This window comes from Schistocerca gregaria, chromosome 2 (genome assembly GCF_023897955.1).
Source record: "Schistocerca gregaria isolate iqSchGreg1 chromosome 2, iqSchGreg1.2, whole genome shotgun sequence".
NCBI lineage: Eukaryota > Metazoa > Arthropoda > Insecta > Orthoptera > Acrididae > Schistocerca > Schistocerca gregaria.
Genome location: NC_064921.1, coordinates 894,468,132 through 894,486,786, shown reverse-complemented (window position 1 = coordinate 894,486,786; position 18,655 = coordinate 894,468,132). Strand labels below are relative to the sequence as shown.

Below are 18,655 nucleotides of genomic sequence, written 5' to 3'. Positions count from 1 at the left end.
ATTGATTTGATGCAACTGTCCATATTAATCTATCCTGTGCAAGCCTCTTCACCTCTACATTACTACTACAACCTACACCCATTTTAACCTGTTTATTGTATTAGAGCATTGGTATCCCTTTACAGTTTTTATCCCATAGGCTTCCCTCCAATACCAAACTGAAGATTCACTGATGCCTCAGGATCTGTCCTATCAACTGATCCCTTGTTTTACTCAGATTGTGCCACAAATTTCTATTTCCCAAATCCGATTCAGTACCTCATTTGTTGTGTAATCTACCCATCTAAACTTCATTATTTTGAATCTCATATGTTTCACTGTATGCTTTCAGCTCCTTTTCTTCATAATGTATCTGTCAAGCTATCTGGTCACAACCATTACTTTAATAAGGCACCAAATACCATAAGCCAGCTACCACCACTTTATCACAAAGACCACACAGAACAACAAAAATTATTAAAGAATATAAGGAACAGAAATAAGACAAATCCCTATATACATTCTGTACATAAGGCATACTTTTATTTACATTTCGAATGTTTTACATGTATACAATACACACATTTAGAATTTGTTTCCAAATTAAACAGTCTGTAGAAGCCACAAAGAAAATATCACAATACTGATTGCAAGGCAACATTATTAATCTTCTATTTAGTCATTAATAGTAACAATAAAACATAATTTTTTATATTAACATCTAAAACATATATGCACAGAAGCAACTGAGCATATCCACTCACTCACGCACTATACCTCCATTCTCCTCACATATCAAAAATTTACTGTCACTGAATTTAACAACCTTGCCATCAAATTAGTTACATACATATGGCAACATAGCAGTCACACTCAATGACTAGTAACAGGTGTATGGTACTATTATGAAGCAAAGTTCTGGAGAATATTGAGGTATTCTTTACGTGCCTCACCTCAACACCACTGGATAAAAAGATAAAAGATTCCTGATTGAGAGAAATAAGAAAATGAACACACCAAGCTAAGTATATGTGTATTATCTTAATCAAGAGGAAATATGAGATGAATTATACAAATGAGATATCAAACTAGTAACTCAAAAGAAAGAATATATGCAGAAGTGAATAACTGTGACTGATTTGAACCAGCCTCAAATTGATAGAGCCCTCTAATGTTACATAACAAACAACTCTGTTCTCTGTATGAAGAAAATGTAATATATCCCTGAGTGTGATACATTATGTGGAAATACCACTGTCTTTCCAACTGTATCATTCACATTATATTATCTCCTTTCTCCCTGTCAGACATTACGTAATTAATTAGTTCACAAATATTTCAGTTCTTTTTGCAGATCAGAAGCTGTCCCTTGTGTCTTTTTCATTAGCCATAGTGTGTCAAACACTTCCATTCATCTTTAATACAGTCGACAATTTTGTCATACTGTGTGCTTAAGTTAACAGAGTACACTCATCTGTCACATTGAGCACCACACACTGCAAATATCATATCAACATTATAGCACTCATTTTCCATATTTATAATTCTCTCTCTCTCTCTCTCTCTCTCTCTCTCTCTCTCTCTCTCTCTCTCTCTCTCTCTCTCTCTAATATACCAGGCACTCTTGAACAAACACTGCCTTTTAAACAATTTTTGGGGAAACAATTGCATTCATTCTTCACACTCTTCAGAATGCAGATGTACAATTGCAGAGGAACATGTTCATCTGATATAAACAGTCTGAAATAACTAAAATCCATGCATACCTTTCACAGCAATCTGCAACAATTTTTCAGTGGAGGGGTTAACTTGCATAAATGTTATACCACATCTTCACTGAAATATCTTATTTGATTGTGAAAGGAAAGTAATAATCTCTTTCCTGTACTATGATAAGCCCACTAAAATTTACATTCTAATAGTTTTTAAGATATCTGAGGAGCACACAAGAAAAATTTACTGTAAACCACAAATAGTCTTTTTTCATTTTCTATTTTTTTTTTTTATTCGTAGGACCAGGATCCCTTCTACACACCATTACATAAAATCTTGAACAGAGGTCATACACACATATATTTATATCATAAACTGGTCACTGATAATATCTTTGTAGCTTCTCCAGTTGTGAACACACACAATTAAAAAGTGACTATAAATATCTTGATATAAAATTTCTCTGTGACAGATTTCATAAAATATCATAAATAATACCCTGTCACATTAAAAATCGCTTTTACAACTCAAAATAATCATAGGAAATATATAAAAGAGGACACAACAAAATGCAAAACTTAGTATAGAAAGGAATATTAAATTACAATAAACACACATCAGTCAAATAATAAAATTTTCTTCATGTCTCCATCTAATGTCCAGAATGGGCAATCAACCTGAAACCAAAATATCTGAGCATGACACTAATTCCAAGAAGATTCAGGTTTATACATACAGACAAACAAATTATTTGTAAAATCACTAGTGGTCAGCTATGGATAACAGTTAAGGCAGTGAACACCCCAGTGGTTGGTTTGAACACCACATTGTTTTACTAGCCATGGTCTTATGGGAAGTTGTTTGCCCTTGTCTTCCACCGTATTCTGAGCTGATTTATCCACCCATTATAAGGGGACCTACCATTTAATTTGAACACCAAGTCACAGTGCAACTTGACCTTTTTTTTATATAAACAACATTGCCAGAGGTGCAAATAATAACAAACCTAGTACTAACTGGGGCTCATATCATAGGCATTTGGATCTGCAGTCTGGCACTTAGCCACTGATGCACCATTGCTGACATTTGTTGTAATGGCAGAAGGCCATGGTTGAAGACATAATGAAGGTAGACTTAAGGTCATGGTTCACGGCACAATGAGCTAACACTTATACAGCAGAAAATTGCTTACTTGTTAATAGCTATGGAAAGGATGAGATATGGAAAGGATGAGAGGGGGGAAAACACACACACACACACACACACACACACACACACACACACACACACACACACACACACTGAAAGACTTGGGGCAGTGTCAACATGGCTAACAATTTCTCTCATGATTTCAAAACAGAGGTTTTTTCATTGGGAAACACATGGCAAACCTCTGGAACATTGCTCATGACAGGAAAGAGGATATGTTTTGTGTCTCAGTCTGGACATGCAATTTTAATCTGAAAGGAAGTTTCATTACAGCATAAGACTACACAGCACTAAATTAGTTTCCAATCTAAAAGCTTGATAATATGGCAGAAAATGTCACACTGAAGGGAAATGTGGTTTCAGAAACAGCATGTACTATGTTACACCAGGCAACTATGTATGAGAATAAAAAAAACAAATGTAATTCATATGGACAAATAAGTAACAGCTAAACAGTTTATACACAAGTCTTCCACTACATCTACCACATATTGAACTGAATGCCACTGAGAAAACCTAAGTTACCATTAAAAATGACTGCTTACCGTTGGTTACCTCTGTGGAATGCTTCCTGAAGTGTGCGTTGCCTTGCCCCTTTGTTCACTACGCTCTTTCCTTTTTTGGTAACAGTCTCCGATATTGACGTACTACGGAGTTCGTATGCCCTCGATGTCCCTTTCCTACGATCCACTATTCTCGATTCCATGTCCCATTTCCTTTGTAGTTCCATTGCTAACTGCAGGTCCTCCTGTTCCTGGCGTATCTGCTGTTCTATTCGTGCCTGTTCAACAACCACACGCTCATCTTCGATGCCACTGTCACACACAGCATCGTCTCTAGATTCTGTCTCTACTTCAACATTGTTGTTATTTACAGTGAGACTATTCTCATTCTTTTTATTGTGATAAATTAATGCTTCGTGAACTCTTTTTTCGCCATCAGCAATCTTTTTAGAAGCCTCATTTGTGAAGTGCATTTTTGTAGAATCTTCTTCACATAATGATATTTTTCCTGAATCTGTGCTTGTTTTTGCTGGGCTCTCACAGCTTCCACCATAGCTACATGCTACATGTGAAATATCAGGCATCTGCAGATCCTCCTCCTCAGCTCCACGGCACACTTCAACTGGACTAACAGCAGAGTCCAAAGATGATACAAATGTTGAAATTGTTGTATTAGCAATATCTGCGGCCTGTGGAGCAGGTCTGTTTGCAGATGCTGTGGATGAAAAGCCAGAGACAGCAGTATTGTGATCAAAACCTTTTGTGTCTGTACATAGTTTCTTCCTCTCTGGTCCAGATGTCAGTTCACTTCTTTCAAGCTGTGCATTATATGGGTCCAGTTTCCTGATGAAGTCTCTTCCTGAAATAAGTAGAAAAGAGCTTAAATGATTAAAAACATAATGAAATAATATTTTTCATAGCAATGAAAGCTTTATTGAAACAACAAAAAGGGTAAATGTTCTCCTGATGATTCTATAGTACTTTCTCACGGAATACAGAACTAACAATTTCTTTGCTGCCCTTGTTAACTATTAAATCATGTAGAGGTCTCAGCCAGCTTTAAATTTGAGAGCTGGAGCTGACACACACACACACACACACACACACACACACACACACACACACACACACACACACAAACCGAGGGGAGGGGGAATCTGAGCTGCAGAAGAGAGCCATGGGGGACAGGCAGGGACGGCTTCACTGTTGTCTCAAATGCTAGTTTATCAAGGGTAAACTATTACTATCGCAATTCAGAGAACACCTTTGTCGACACAGGAGCACTCCTCAAAACATAAAGATGCTTGTGTGGCCCTTCAAGTCACCTGATCTCAATCCTGTTGAGCACATCTGGAACATCACTGAGTGAGACTTATGTAACTTGGTGTCAGGTTTGATCAGCCTCCATGTTGACACGTGAGCAGCAGTTGAGTGATCATGGACCACAATAATTTCAGAAACTCCTGGACACTTTCCAAATGTTACAGAAGAAAGAGGTGATAGATGCTACCAAGTACACGTGTCTCATTCAACTGCTTTCATGTTATATGTCTGTACTGAAATTGATCTTGGAACAACAAACATATGCAGCTAGTTGACATTTAGTCGGAAAAAAATGAGAATATATCAAAACCCCCATTCATTACTGTGAAGAAACCTGTGCAGGATAGATCAGCAAGGAGAGCTGCATCAAATCAGTCTTCAATTTAAGACCACAACACATCCCTATCACTTTTGGGTGGATGATACAGTCATCAAAAATAAATAAATAATAATTAGGCCATGCTGTTGTTTGCTCACTACACAGCAAACATGGTGTTTCTAGTCTAAACTAATTTAACCAAATCTAGTATTCTGTTAGTCTCACATACTGGTAGGTCCTACAGCCAGAAGATATTGTATTAATGGAAAATGCTCTGAATATGCTAACATACCTTCCTTCCACTAAATTGGCAAGTAAAACCGAACGTTTCGGACTTGTTGAACTACTGACTGCTGTTTCCTATTTTCAGATACTCATTCCATTCGACAGCATGATGATAGTACAGTCAGAAGCGGTACACCAAATCAGAGACATTTTGAAACATGGAAAGTAAAATCAGAACACCATTTCCGAAAGATATTATTGCTGAATTAACTGTGACTATTGAAATTACAAGCAAAAAAAATGCAGGAAAGAACAGCTGTATATACAAGATATCATCTTCAGTGGATGATAACGCAGAAAGATCATTTGAGGTGCTGTCTTAGCTCTTACAGGATAAACATAGAATGAATACTGTTAAGTCCCTGCAGTGGTGCATCAGAGCCTATTGTTTTGTTTGTAAGTTGACACAGCCTTTAATAAGAAGTAGCTTGTTTTGATTTTCCTGTGGTTTTTTTTCCCTTCATTGTAATTCTTAAACTGCCTGCATGTTTGTGTATTCATCAGGCACAGTTCCATATTTTACTGACTGTTTAGTGTTTCTTTCTGCCATCTTTAGTATGGACAGGGGTTGTGATTGCTGTGTTCAGCTGTGAGCTGAGTTGCTGAGCCTTAACTCTTAGCTCCATGCGCCAATGGTCATCACTGTTGGGGGCCAGTAAAGGGGAAAAAAAGGACATCTAGCACAACACACTAGTTCCTCCATCAGTCCACTAGTGTGCTCACCACTGTTACTGACCGACTGACCCCTCAGCCATGTTCGAGTGAGAGGTTATTCCGAGGTGGGTCAGACAGTGAAAGACTTTCCAGGCGGCAACCAAAGGACCTCCTTAGGTCATATGGCGAACAGGTGTCAAATACTACCTGCATCTGATAAAGCTAGATGCAGCCGCTTTCCCTTCTTCAGGGGAAGCCTCCTGGGATGGAAGATCTGGGCAGTCACAGATGGTCAGATTATTGGTAGTAGGGAGCTCCAATGTTTGATGTTGAACAGGTGCTTCTAGATGTCATGAAGAGCAGGGAGTGCAGCCAACTGAATGCTACTCATATACAAACGATGTGCATCGCTCTGGATCAGAAGAGATTCTCTCGATTTCAAGTAGCTAGCTGAAGTGGCCAAAACTGCCAGTCTTGCTTGGGTTTGGTTGGTTTGGGGGATTCAAGGGACCAGGCTGCGACGGTCATTGGTCCCTTTTCCAAATACTAACAATACCCACAGAGAATAAAAAATGTTTAACAGAGTAGTAGACAGACGACACAGAACAAGAGAAACGTAGACAAGGACCAGACAAAACAAAATAAAATCTCACAGAGTGTGACAGTGGTTCGCCGACCATAGGAACAAAAAAAGGAGAAGCCAACCACTGAGAGCCACATTAAAAACTCAGTTTAAAATCGTAGGCCAAAGGCCTGAATCAACAGAAAAAAAACATAACAAACACTCAAATTAAATAATAAAAAACCCCTGCCCGAATAAAACATAAAACTAAGCATGCCATGGCACAGTCATCAGTTAAAAGGGCATGGAGGGTATCAGGCAGCGCAAATGTCTACCTGACCACAGCTAGAAGGGGGCAGGCCAACAAAATGTGGGCTTCTGTCAGAGCCACCCCGCAACGACATAGAGGAGCGTCCTCCCAACGCAGTAAATAACTGTGTGTCAGCTGGGTGTGGCCAATGCGGAGCCGACAAAGAACAACTGAATCTCTGCGAGTAGCTCGCATGGATGACCGCCACACACCCGTCGTCGCCTTGATAGGACGGAGTTTGTTTGGCATGGGCAGACTGCGCCATTCAGTGTCCCAAAGCAAGAGAACTTCGCGGCGTAAGACTGCCCGCAAATCAGTCTGTGGGAGGCCAGGCCAATCTCCGGAGATGGTTTACTGGTGGCCTCTTTCGTCGGGCGGTCAACATTTTCATTGCTGGGTATCCCAACATGGTCGGGGGTCCACACAAAGATCACAGATCAGCCGCAATGGGCAAGAATATGCAGGGACACCGGCATAGCCATCACCAGACGATAACGAGGGAAACACTGGTCGAGAGCTCATAAACCGCACAGGGAATCGCTACAGATAACGAAGGACTCACCTGAGCAGGAGCGGATATACTCGAGGGCTCAAAAGATGGCGACCAGCTCAGCAGTGTAAACGCTGCAACCAGCCAGCAATGAATGTTGTTTGGAATGGTCCCCTAGAGTTAACGCATAACCGGCATGACCAGCAACCATCAAACTGTCAGTGTAAAACACGCCAGAGCCCTGATACGTGACTAAGATGCAATAAAAGCGGCGGCGGAAGGCCCTCCGGAGGGACTGAGTCCTTCGGGCCCTGTGCCAATTCCAGCCGAAGGCAAGGGCGAGGCACACACACCATGGGGGTGTATGCAGAGGGGCCCGGAAAGGAGATGGAACAGGGAAAGCCCCTAGCACGGAGAGAAGCTATTTGATGTGGACGGCGACTGGGACCGACGTTCTGGGAGATAGCCGACTGATTGCGGGAACAGGAGACAATAATTTGGATGCCCGGGCAAGCTAAAAACATGGGCAGCATAAGCAGCCAGTAATTGTTGGCATTGTAACCGGAGTGGAGGGACACCTGCCTCCACAAGTACAGTGTCCACAGGGCTGGTCCGTAAAGCACCAGTGGCAAGGCGTATCCCGCTGTGGAGGATTGGGTCCAGCAACTGCAACGCAGATTGGGATGCTGAGCCATAAGCCAGGCTCCCATAACCCAGACGGGACTGGATTAATGCCTGGTATAGCCGTAACAGGGCAGATCGGTTGGCGCCCCAGCGGGTGTGGCTCAAGCATCGCAGAGCATTTAGATGCCGCCAACATATGTGTTTAAGCTGCCGAATATGAGGCAGCCAAGTCTACCGGGTATCAAAAACCACCCCCAAAAACCTATGTGACTCCACCACAGCAAGAAGTTCGCCATCAAGATAAAGCCGCAGCTCCGGGTGAACAGTGCGTCACCGGCAGAAATGCATAACGCAGGTCTTGCCTGCCGAAAACTGGAACCCATGAGCTACAACCCAAGACTGCGCCTTACGGATAGCGCCCTGTAGCTGACGTTCATCAGCTGCAATGCCAATAGAGCTATAGTAAAGGCAGAAGTCGTCAGCATACAGGGAAGCGGAGACAGAATTTCCCACCGCTGCAGTGAGCCCGTTTATTGCAATTAAAAACAGGCAGACACTGAGGACAGATCCCTGTGGTACCCTGTTCTCCTGGACTCGGGAGGAACTATGGGAAGCCGCGACTTGCACGCGGAAGGTACGATATGACAGAAAATTTCAGATAAAGAGCGGCAGAGGGCCCCGAAGACACCATCCATGAAGCGTAGAACGATGTGACGCCGCCAAGTCGTATCGTACGCCTTCCACATGTCGAAAAAGACAGCAACCAGGTGATGACGGCGGGTAAAGGCAGCACGGATGGCCAACTCCAGGCTCACCAGATTGTCGACGGCGGAGCGGCCTTTACGGAATCCACCCTGAGATGGAGCCAGAATGCCCTGAGACTCCAGTATCCAATTCAAGCGCTGGCTCACCATCCGTTCAAGCAACTTGCAAAGAACATTGGTGAGGCTAATGGGACAGTAGCTGTCAACTTCCAAAGAGTTGGAGCCAGGTTTCAGAATGGGGATAACAATACTTTCCTGCCATTGCGACGGAAACTCACCCTCGACCCAGAGACGGTTGTAAAGGTCAAGTAGCCATCGCTGGCAGTCCACTGACAGGTGTTTCAGCATCTGACAGTGGATGCGATCTGGCCCAGGAGCGGTATCAGGACAAGCGGCTAGGGCACTGCGAAATTCCCACTCACTGAATGGAACATTGTACGATTCTGGATGGTGGGGGCGAAACGAAAAGCTCCGACGTTCATTCCGCTCTTTAATGGAGCGGAAGGCCAGGGGGTAATTCGCAGAAGCGGAACTCAGAGCAAAATGCTCTGCCAAGAGGTTTGCAATGACGTCGAAGTCAGTACAAACTGCGCCATTCAGTGAGAGCTCTGGGACGCTGACAGGGGTTCGACAGCCATAGAGGCATCGAATCTTGGCCCAGACCTGCGATGGAGTGACATGGAGGCCAATGGCGACACATATCACTCCCAGCACACCTGCTTGTGTTGGCGGATAAGGCAGCGGGCCCGCGCACGCAGCCGTGTGAAAGCGATGAGGTGTTTTATGCAGGGATGTAGCTTGTGATGCTGGAGCACCCGCCGGCGATCTTTAATCGCTTCAGCGATCTCAGGCGACCACCAAGGCACTGTCCTCCGCGGCAGTAATGATGCTGGTGGTGACTGCGTGAACCACCGCATCAATGTCGTCATTAGAGTGAGGCTCAATAGCGGCAATGGAGGAGAACAAGTCCCAGTCAGCCTTATTCATAGCCCATCTGCTGGGGCACCCAGAAGATTGACGCCGAGGCAGTTACAGAAAGATCGGAGAGTGGTCACTACCACACAGGTCGTCATGCACACTCCATTGGACAGACAGTAAGAGGCTAGGGCTGCAGATCGAAAGGTCAATGGCGGAGTATGTGCCATGTGCCACACTGAAGTGTGTGAAGGCACAATGATTTAAACTCGAAAGATCGAGCTGCGCCAATAAGTGCTCAACGGTGGCTCCTCGACCTGTTGCCACTGACCCACCCCACAGAGGGTTATGGGTGTTGAAGTCGCCCAGTAACAAGAAAGGTGGCAGCAATTGGGCTATCAGCGCAGCCAGGACATGCTGCGCGACATCACCATCCAGTGGAAGGTAAAGACTGCAGACGGTAATAGCCTGTGGCGTCCACACCTGAACAGCCACAGCTTCTAAAGCTGTTTGTAGAGGAACACACTCGCAGTGAAGAGAGTTAAGGACATAGATGCAGACGCCACCAGACACCCTTTCATAAGCTGCTTGGTTCTTATAATAACCCCGATAGCCATGGAAGGCATGGGTTCGCATTGCGGGAAACCAAGTTTCCTGAAGAGCAATGCAGAAGAAAGGGTGAAAGCTGATAAGTTGTCAGAGCTCAGCTAGATGGTGGAAGAAACCACTGCAGTTCCACTGGAGGATGATATTGTCCACGACTGAGAAAGGCGTGAAGAGACTGGGAAGGCAGATTACGCCACTGGGTCACCTGCTGCCTCCAATTGAGCACCTGTGCTAGTACTATCCATGGTGTCTGAGGGACCAGCGAGATCGAGGTCCTCAGCAGACGCCAGAATCTCCACTTCAACCTCAGACGTAGAGCTTGTATGAAGCAGTGGGACAGGTGCCACCGCAATGTCGTTTTCTTGGGGACTTTCTTCTTTTTCTGCTTCTCTCACTGTGCCTTCGGTGATTCAGGTTCGGGGGCTTCACTGGGTCAGTCTCAAGGACGGACGACGACGACCATGAGGCCCTACAACTAGGGATTGGTGGTTGTTTCAGCCACTTGCGGGTGGCCGCTGTTGTGCCGGTCGGAACTTGCGAAGGGAGATCCCCAAGGGACCCCGTCCTGGTGAGAGGAGCCAAAGAAGCCGTATGCTTCTCCGGCTGGGAAGGGGGAACTGATGTCCCCGATAGTTGGGGGGGGGGGGGGGGGGGGGGGGGCGGCGTTGCTCCTGAAGTAGATGGAGCAGGAGCAACAGGGAGTTAAGTGCCCTCCACCATCAAGTGTGTGTGTGTGTGTGTGTGTGTGTGTGTGTGTGTGTGTGTGTTTGAGGTTTACGGGCGCTAAACAGCATGGTCATCAGCGCCCAAACGTATAGAAACAGGAACACATGCGATGAAGGGACGAAGACGGACACCAAACAAAGAGAACAGCTAAAAGACACAGGCCTGACGCAGTTCCAAATGCTCACATACAGAGGCAAAACAAGAGGAGAAGAAACACACTAAAAAAGGAAAGGAAACACAAGGAAAAGAGAACAGAAACCGAAGGGAAACAAGGAGGTAATCGTGACTGGCGGACCTCTTACCTAAAACCTGGGTGAGCCAGTCACCCAGCAGCACATTAAAACCCACTCTCTAAAATCCGTGGCAACAGATTGGACAGGACATAAAACCGTCTTCTTAACCACAGTCGACAGTCGCTGCGTCGTCTTGCAAAATAGAGGGCAAATCCGGTGGCAAAGAAACCACCGCCCTCTGGTCAGAAAATAAATGACAGTCAAGTAAAATGTGGCGGACAGTAATCTGGACGCCACAAGCACTGCAGATTGGGGGGTCCTCTCGCCGGAGTAAAAAACCATGCGTTAAGGGACTGCCCAATGCGGAGGCGAGCGAGGAGAACCTCATCCCGCCTGTATGACTGGTAGGACGTACGCCATGGTCACGTAGTGGCCTTTACCAGACGCAGCTTATTGTCAGAAACTGCCAGCCACTCCACTTCCCATTGATGCATAACACGAAAACGCAAAAGGGAGGTTACAGCATGGAGGGGGACGGCACATTCAACAACATGAGGGAGGGAACATGCATCTTTAGCTGCCACATCCGCCAGTTCGTTTCCCCTAATACCCACGTGCCCCGGCACCCAGCAGAAAGAAACCTCCTTCCCCTGCTCTTGCAGGTGGAGTAGGGCATCATGGATGTCCTGGACGACCGTATCCGCTGGATACAAGTGTTGCATGGTCTGAAGGGCACTCAGGGAGTCAGAACAGACGAGGAACTTAAAACTGGGAACACATCTCATCTGCTCCAATGCCCACAAGATTGCAAACAATTCGGCATCGAGGATGGTAAATGCCACAGGAAGCCGTAACTTGACAACTCAATCAGGGAAAACAACAGCACAACCAACAGAGTCCCCCTGTTTAGAGCCATCTGTGAATACAGGTACATGGTCCAGATGCTGGTTTAAAATATCGTAAAATAAGGAGGTAAAAACAAACGCCGGAGTGCAGTTCGTCCGGTTCTCCGACAAGTCTAGAAGGATGCTGGGCCTCTGGAGCAACCAGGGAGGCAGGCGAGTAAAACCCTGTCGTTGGGGGGCCACACGCTCTACACCAAGGGACTCAAGCAAATGCTTGGCACGAATCCCAAATGGTCTCGTTGCCCTGGAACGACTGGAAAAGAGACGTTCCATAGGCGGTCGGGCAACGGTAGGGTACGCAGGGGAGGTAGGACAGGCAAGGAAATGACACACCCGTCGCACCATGAGCAGTTTCCGCCGGATGGCGAGCGGCGGTTCCCCTGCCTCAGCACACAGGCTGGGGATGGGACTGGTACGGAAGGCACCAGTGGCCAGCCTGATACCCTCATGGTGTACTGCGTCAAGGATCTTCAGATACGAAGGCCTTGCTGACCCACACACGGTGCAAGCATAGTCAAGACGCGATCGGACAAAAGCCCTATAAAACTGCAGCAGACGCGCCCGATCTGCTCCCCAGGACCGATGGCTCAGACACTTCAAAATATTCAGTGCCTTAAGGGCCCGCACCTTGAGGTCTTTAAGGTGAGGCAACCACGAACACTTGGAATCAAAAGTGAGGCCCAGGAACCTCACAGTGTCTCTAAAAGGAAGAACGGTGTCCCTCAGACGCAATTCAGGGGAGGTAAAAAGACGCCGAGAACGATTAAAATGAACACACACAGATTTGTCTGCAGAAAAGGTAAAACCCGTCTTTGCAGTCCATGCCTCTAAGCGCTTTATCGTAAGCAGTGACAAGACTGGAGGAAGAACAGAAAACAGCAAAATCGTCCCCAAACAAGGAGCATTGGGCAGCACTCCGGATAGTGGACGTGATACTGTTAACAGCGACAGCGAAGAGGATGACACTTAAAACGCTGCCCTGAGGAACACCATTCTCCTGCACGTACAAATCCGATAGCACATTACCAACCCGATACCGAAAGAGGCGGTGAGAAAGAAAGGACCGAATGAAGATGGGGAGACGGCCACGAAAGCCCCACTCATGGAGTTTATTGAGGATAAGGCGGCGCCAAGTAGTGTCATACGCCTTATTAATGTCAAAGAAGACCCCTAGACAATGCTGGTTACGTAGAAAGGCCTGCTGGATGGCGGCCTCAAGCAGGGTCAAGTTGTCTATAGTGGAACGACATCTCCGAAAGCCACACTGAGAGGGGCTAAGGAGCTGCCTGGTCTCGAGCAGCCAAACCAGGCGGCGGTTGACCATGCGTTCCAACATCTTCCCAACACAGCTCGTCAAAGCAATACTCCGATAACTACTGGGATGTGTTCGGTCCTTCCCTGGTTTGAGGAGGGGAATCAAAATCGCCTCCCTCCACGAGTCAGGGTACGTGCCGGATAACCATATCATATTGAAACAGTTCAGGAGAACTTCCTTGGATGGCAGCAACAGGTGCCGCAGCATGCTGTACCGGATTTGATCATGACCAGGTGCAGTATCATGAGCCACAGACAGCGCAGAATCCAGTTCCCACATTGTGAAGGGGCAGTTATAGGGTTCAGAATTTAGAGACCGGAAGTCCAAGTGACCCCTTTCAATGGCAGTGCGGTAGCGGCAGAAATCTGGATCACAGTTAATAGTGGCGGTAGAGTCCGCAAAATGCATGGCCAGTGTCTGGGCAATGCCTCTCGGCGCCGTGAGGAGACATCCTTGATGCAGCAATGCCGTGATAGGGACCTGGCTGAGTTTCCTGGAAATCCTCCTGATGGCTTCCCATACTTTCGTAGAACTAGTGGAGCGAGAGATGGAGTTCAAGAACGATTGCCATGACAGTCGTTTGCTCTCTTTAATCACTCGCCGCGCTCTGGCCCTTGCCACCCGAAAGGCCGCAAGATTGTCAGCTGAGGGACGGCACTTGAAGCGGCGCAGTGCTGCACGGCGGGCGCGGATGGCTGAGTGGCACTCAGTGGTCCACCAAGGGACAGGACGCCTCTTGGGATGACCGTGGGATTGACAATTCAGCAGCATGTGAGATCACGGCTGCAACATAGTCTACCCATTCGTGGACGCTGGCATGGTGTTCCAAAACAGCCAGTTGTCTGAAAAGTGTCCAGTCTGCTCTGCAGAGGTGCCACCGGGGCGGCACTGGTAATGCCACAGCCTCATCCAGGAGGCGAATCCAGAGGGGGAAGTGGTCACTAGAATGGAGGTCAGCTGCAGCCTCCCACAGAGCACAGTGCTGGAGAGCAAAAGGAAAGGTCAATAGCTGATGACGACCCGGAAGCAGTACAGAAATGAGTGGGAGCACCAGAGTTGAGGAGGCACAGTTCTTCAGACATCATGACGCTTTCCAGAATGCGACCCCTGGGGCAAGTAGTCGGAGAGCCCCATAAGACATTATGAGCGTTGAAGTCCCCCAGAAGAAGAAATGGGCGGGGGAGTTGGCTAATAAGGCCCGTGAGAGCCTCAGAGTCTATCGCATCCGGAGGTGGTAAATAAACTGAACAGACTGTGAGCCTCCAACCCACAAGAATGTCAACTGCAACTGCTTGCAAGTCGGTGACGAGAGGGAGCTCAGATGAGGGGTGCATGTCACGGACAAAAACAGCAACACCGCCCTTTGCCCCGTCAGATCATCTTTTCGATATACGGTATAGCCCCATAAAGAAGGAGAATCAGTGGCCCGAAAATGTGTCTCTTGGAGACATAAGCACAAGGGGTACTCTCGTATAAGGAGTTGTAATTCGGCCACATGCGTAATATGGGAGCCAGTGATCAGGGTGTCTGAACTTTCACCCTGCCTCTATGCTTTGGAGGAGAGACCGTACTGGCCGGAGATTTATTCCTGGGGCGAGAAGATCGCCCCCGATCGACATCAATGTCCATAAGCTCCGATGACGACCCACAGGAGATGTCAGACGTCATCGGACCGATGCTGACTAGTCTCCTCAGGTGGCAGAACCTTCATCTTCTGAGGCTTTGTCTTGGGGAGCTTGGAATGCAGAGCCTTGTCAACAGTTGGAGGTTGACTCGCCTGGGCAGAAGGCGCCATATGGGGAGAGGCAGGAAGTACCTCAATGTCAGCAACCACGGCCTTGTCCGATGTAGCGGGGAGAGCCGCAGATTGCAAAACAACCGCAGCAGCACAAGTGCACTGGCAAGCGCAGGTATTGGTGCTAACACTAGCAACCTCCGTTTGCGTAGCAACAGTGGCCAGTTGTACCGGTTTTTTGAGAGCGGAAGCGAAAGATGTTGAAAACACAAGAGGTTGCATGGCCTTAAAGAGCTTCTTGGCCTCACCATAGGAGATGCGCTTAGATGTTTTAATCTCCTGTACCTTCCGTTCTTCGAGATAGATGGGGCAGATCCGGCTCCAGACAGGGTGACTCCCAGAGCAATTCACGCAGTTCACAGGCGATGAACAATCGGCTCCGTCATGGGCAGGCTGACCACATTTACCACAAGTGGCTATCCCATTGCACCCCAACGTAGTATGCCCAAAGCGCTGACATTTAAAACAGCGCATTGGGTTGGGGAAATATGGCCGTACGGGCAAACCCCGCTTTAACATGCTCTGGTAGTCTCGGGCAACTGAACGTGAGAATAAACGAGTCAGATTTGACGAGGTCCCCATTGACTCGTTTCATAATGTGCTGCACGTCAACAATTCCTTCGTCAGCCCACTCAGATTTTAACACGTCTATGGGGATATCCACCAAGTACCTACACGTCACAACACCCTTACTATAAATCAAGTGGAGTGGAGCTCGGTCTCGACAGCGTACTCTCCTAGACAATTTGCTTTCCGAAGGGCAGCGACTTGACGGGAACTAGAAGTTTCAACTAACAGAGTCCCATTGCGCAGTTGCTTTACAGATTTCAGTGTTCCTGCAATTCCCTCAAGACCCTTGTGGATGTAAAAGGGAGAAACCCTCTCAAAGCTACCCTCCTTCCTTTTAATAATCAAAAACACATTCTGATTATCAGCATGTGCTCCGTTACTACATTCTGTTAAATCTCTAGCAACACCAGGCGCTGGAGGACTTGCAGCGCGTAGCCGCTTTTTCGATGGGGTGTGTTTTCCTACCAGCGGCCCACCCAAGCCACTGGTAGGGGGAAATGTAAGAGGTCGAAGGGTCCATTGCGGTCCCACGAGCAGCTAGGGAACTAAAAGTCCGCTCAGACAGAGCCCCGCGTGCCTGGGTAAGCCTTATACAACTGGGGTGCGGCAGGTGCCCCAGAGGTTGCCCGCTTGCGACTGTTCCACCCCAACCGCCATGCATCTTCTAGGCGCGGAGCACACCGAAAGATTGAGGAGTTTTTATAGAGGTTGGCCTTCCTCGCAATCCAGGCAGTCAAGCCAAGATTACCATTCCCCGCAGCACACAACATTTCACTGCCGCACCGTACGGTGGTCGCTGAAGCATGTCCGGGGGTTACGGTGACAGGACACTGGCGGCGCAGACCAATCCCCAGCTCAGGACCCCGGGGTCGCCAAGCCCGTACTCAGCAAGTGAATGCTGAGCCCCTGGGGGACCCACCATCAAGGGGGCAGATGTGGTTCACTGGCTCTGAGAGCTAACAGGGTGTGGTGCAGCTATGGGAACTGTAACAGGAGCGACAGTGGCGGCATAAGTGGACATTCTGCGTACTGGATGCAGTCGTTCAAACTTACACTTAGCCTCAGTGTAGGTCAGCCTATCCAGGGTATTTTATTCCATTATTTTCTGCTCCTTCTGGAGAATCTTACAGTCCGGCGAGCAAGGGGGATGGTGCTCCCCGCAGTTGACACACATGGGAGGTGGGGCACATGGAGTATCAGGATGGGATGGTTGACCACAATCGCGACAGATGAGGGTGGAAGCACAGTGAGAAGACATATGGCCGAACTTCCAACACTTGAAGCACCACATTGGGGGAGGGATATATAGTTTGACATCACAACGGTAGACCATCACCTTGGCCTTCTCAGGTAATGTGTCACCCTCAAAGGCCAAGATGAAGGCACCGGTGGCAACTTGATGATCCCTCGGACCCCATTGGACGCGCCTGACGAAATGCACACCTCGTTGCTCTAAGTTGGCACGCAGCTCGTCATCGGACTGTAAAAGAAGATCTCTGTGAAAAATAATGCCCTGGACCATATTTAAGCTTTTATGAGGGGTGATAGTAACAGAAACATCCCCCAGCTTCGTACAAGCGAGCAAGGCTCGTGACTGGGCAGGGGATGCTGTTTTTATTAAGACTGAGCCTGACCGCTTTTTGGACAAGCCCTCCACCTCCCCGAACTTGTCCTCTAAATGTTCTACAAAGAACTGAGGCTTCACAGAGACAAACAATTCCCTGTCAGCTCTGGCACGGACGAGATACCGGGGCGAATACCTTTCGCTGTCATTCATAGCCTTTCATTCTTCCCATGGTGTGGCCAGGGATGGGAACGATTTGGAGTCATACACATTAGCCTTAAAGTGAGCTTTGGAACGCTCAGAGTCTGCTGGCAGCTGGCCGCCAGCGAGAGATGATGTACCACACTTCATTGCGGGTCATCCACCCTGATGCCACCTACTCCGGCAAGGGCCGTCCCCACGGGCGTCACCCAGCCGCAGCAATAGCCACCTGGCAGGATGGCCACTGCCGGGAGTCCTGAAGCCCCAGGGAGACGGGCATTTATTCCTTGGCATGTATGGGGAGTTAATGGAGCAGGCATCGGTAGAGCAATCCCTGTGTTGTCAGGGGGCTACAACCAACAGGGTACATGGCGGCCCCACCACAACGGACTGGCTACCGTGCTGGATGTTAGGTGACATGTGGTCCATAGTCATCGTAAGTGCAGAAAGTGGCACTGCACAGCGCAAGGTGGAAAGTGCACGCAGGAACGTATCCATGCCCAAAAGATGGAGAGCGGGCAGCACTGCAATGCAACGACAAATAAGCTGGCGAAAGTTCTGATCGCAAGATGGACACAATGCACCAAGTAGGGCGCCCTTCTCCAGTCGGCGCGCTCTTCGGAAGAATTTTGAGATACGGAGATCAAACCCAACAAGGGACCATCACATAAGGCCGAAACATTTGAGACTCCTTTTAGTTGCCTCGTACGACAGGCAGGAATACCGCGGGTCTCTTCTTACTCCCGAACCCGCAGGAGGGTCTTGCTTGGGGGATGAAGACAGGACCGACTGTGGACCTTTGGTACAGAGCAGACAGAAGGGTCTGAATCAGAGGATGCACAGTTCTGTAACCAGTAGGGTGCAGATTCCTTGACTTATGCAATGGTGTGGTGGGGTTTTGGGTCCATTTGATAAGTCAGGGGGCAACTATACACAGGAGGCAGCTACACAGTTAGCAGGGGCTGTGTGGAGGGGACTGGGCAGTCTTTCAGGTTAGAGGGTCTTGAGAAATTATAGAAAAGTCTTCAGCCTAAAAGGGTACACGGAAAACATCAGGAATAGGGTATACCTAGCAAAACAATTGGTATTG

At 47.6% G+C, this 18,655-nt stretch overlaps 1 protein-coding gene across 1 annotated transcript in view; it reads right to left on the bottom strand.

Moving 5' to 3' along the window:
* Positions 1–496: 496 nt before the first annotated feature.
* LOC126335343 (E3 ubiquitin-protein ligase RNF169-like) overlaps positions 497–18,655 on the bottom strand; it is a 108,555-nt gene continuing 90,396 nt past the window's right edge. Inside the window, exons 10-11 of the mRNA XM_049998527.1 lie at positions 3,447–4,263; positions 497–2,369 (exon numbers count right to left, since the gene is read on the bottom strand). Of these exons, the coding sequence (XP_049854484.1) occupies positions 2,345–2,369; positions 3,447–4,263 (842 nt within the window). The 3' untranslated portion in view covers positions 497–2,344. The remainder of the gene's footprint in view (positions 2,370–3,446; positions 4,264–18,655) is intronic.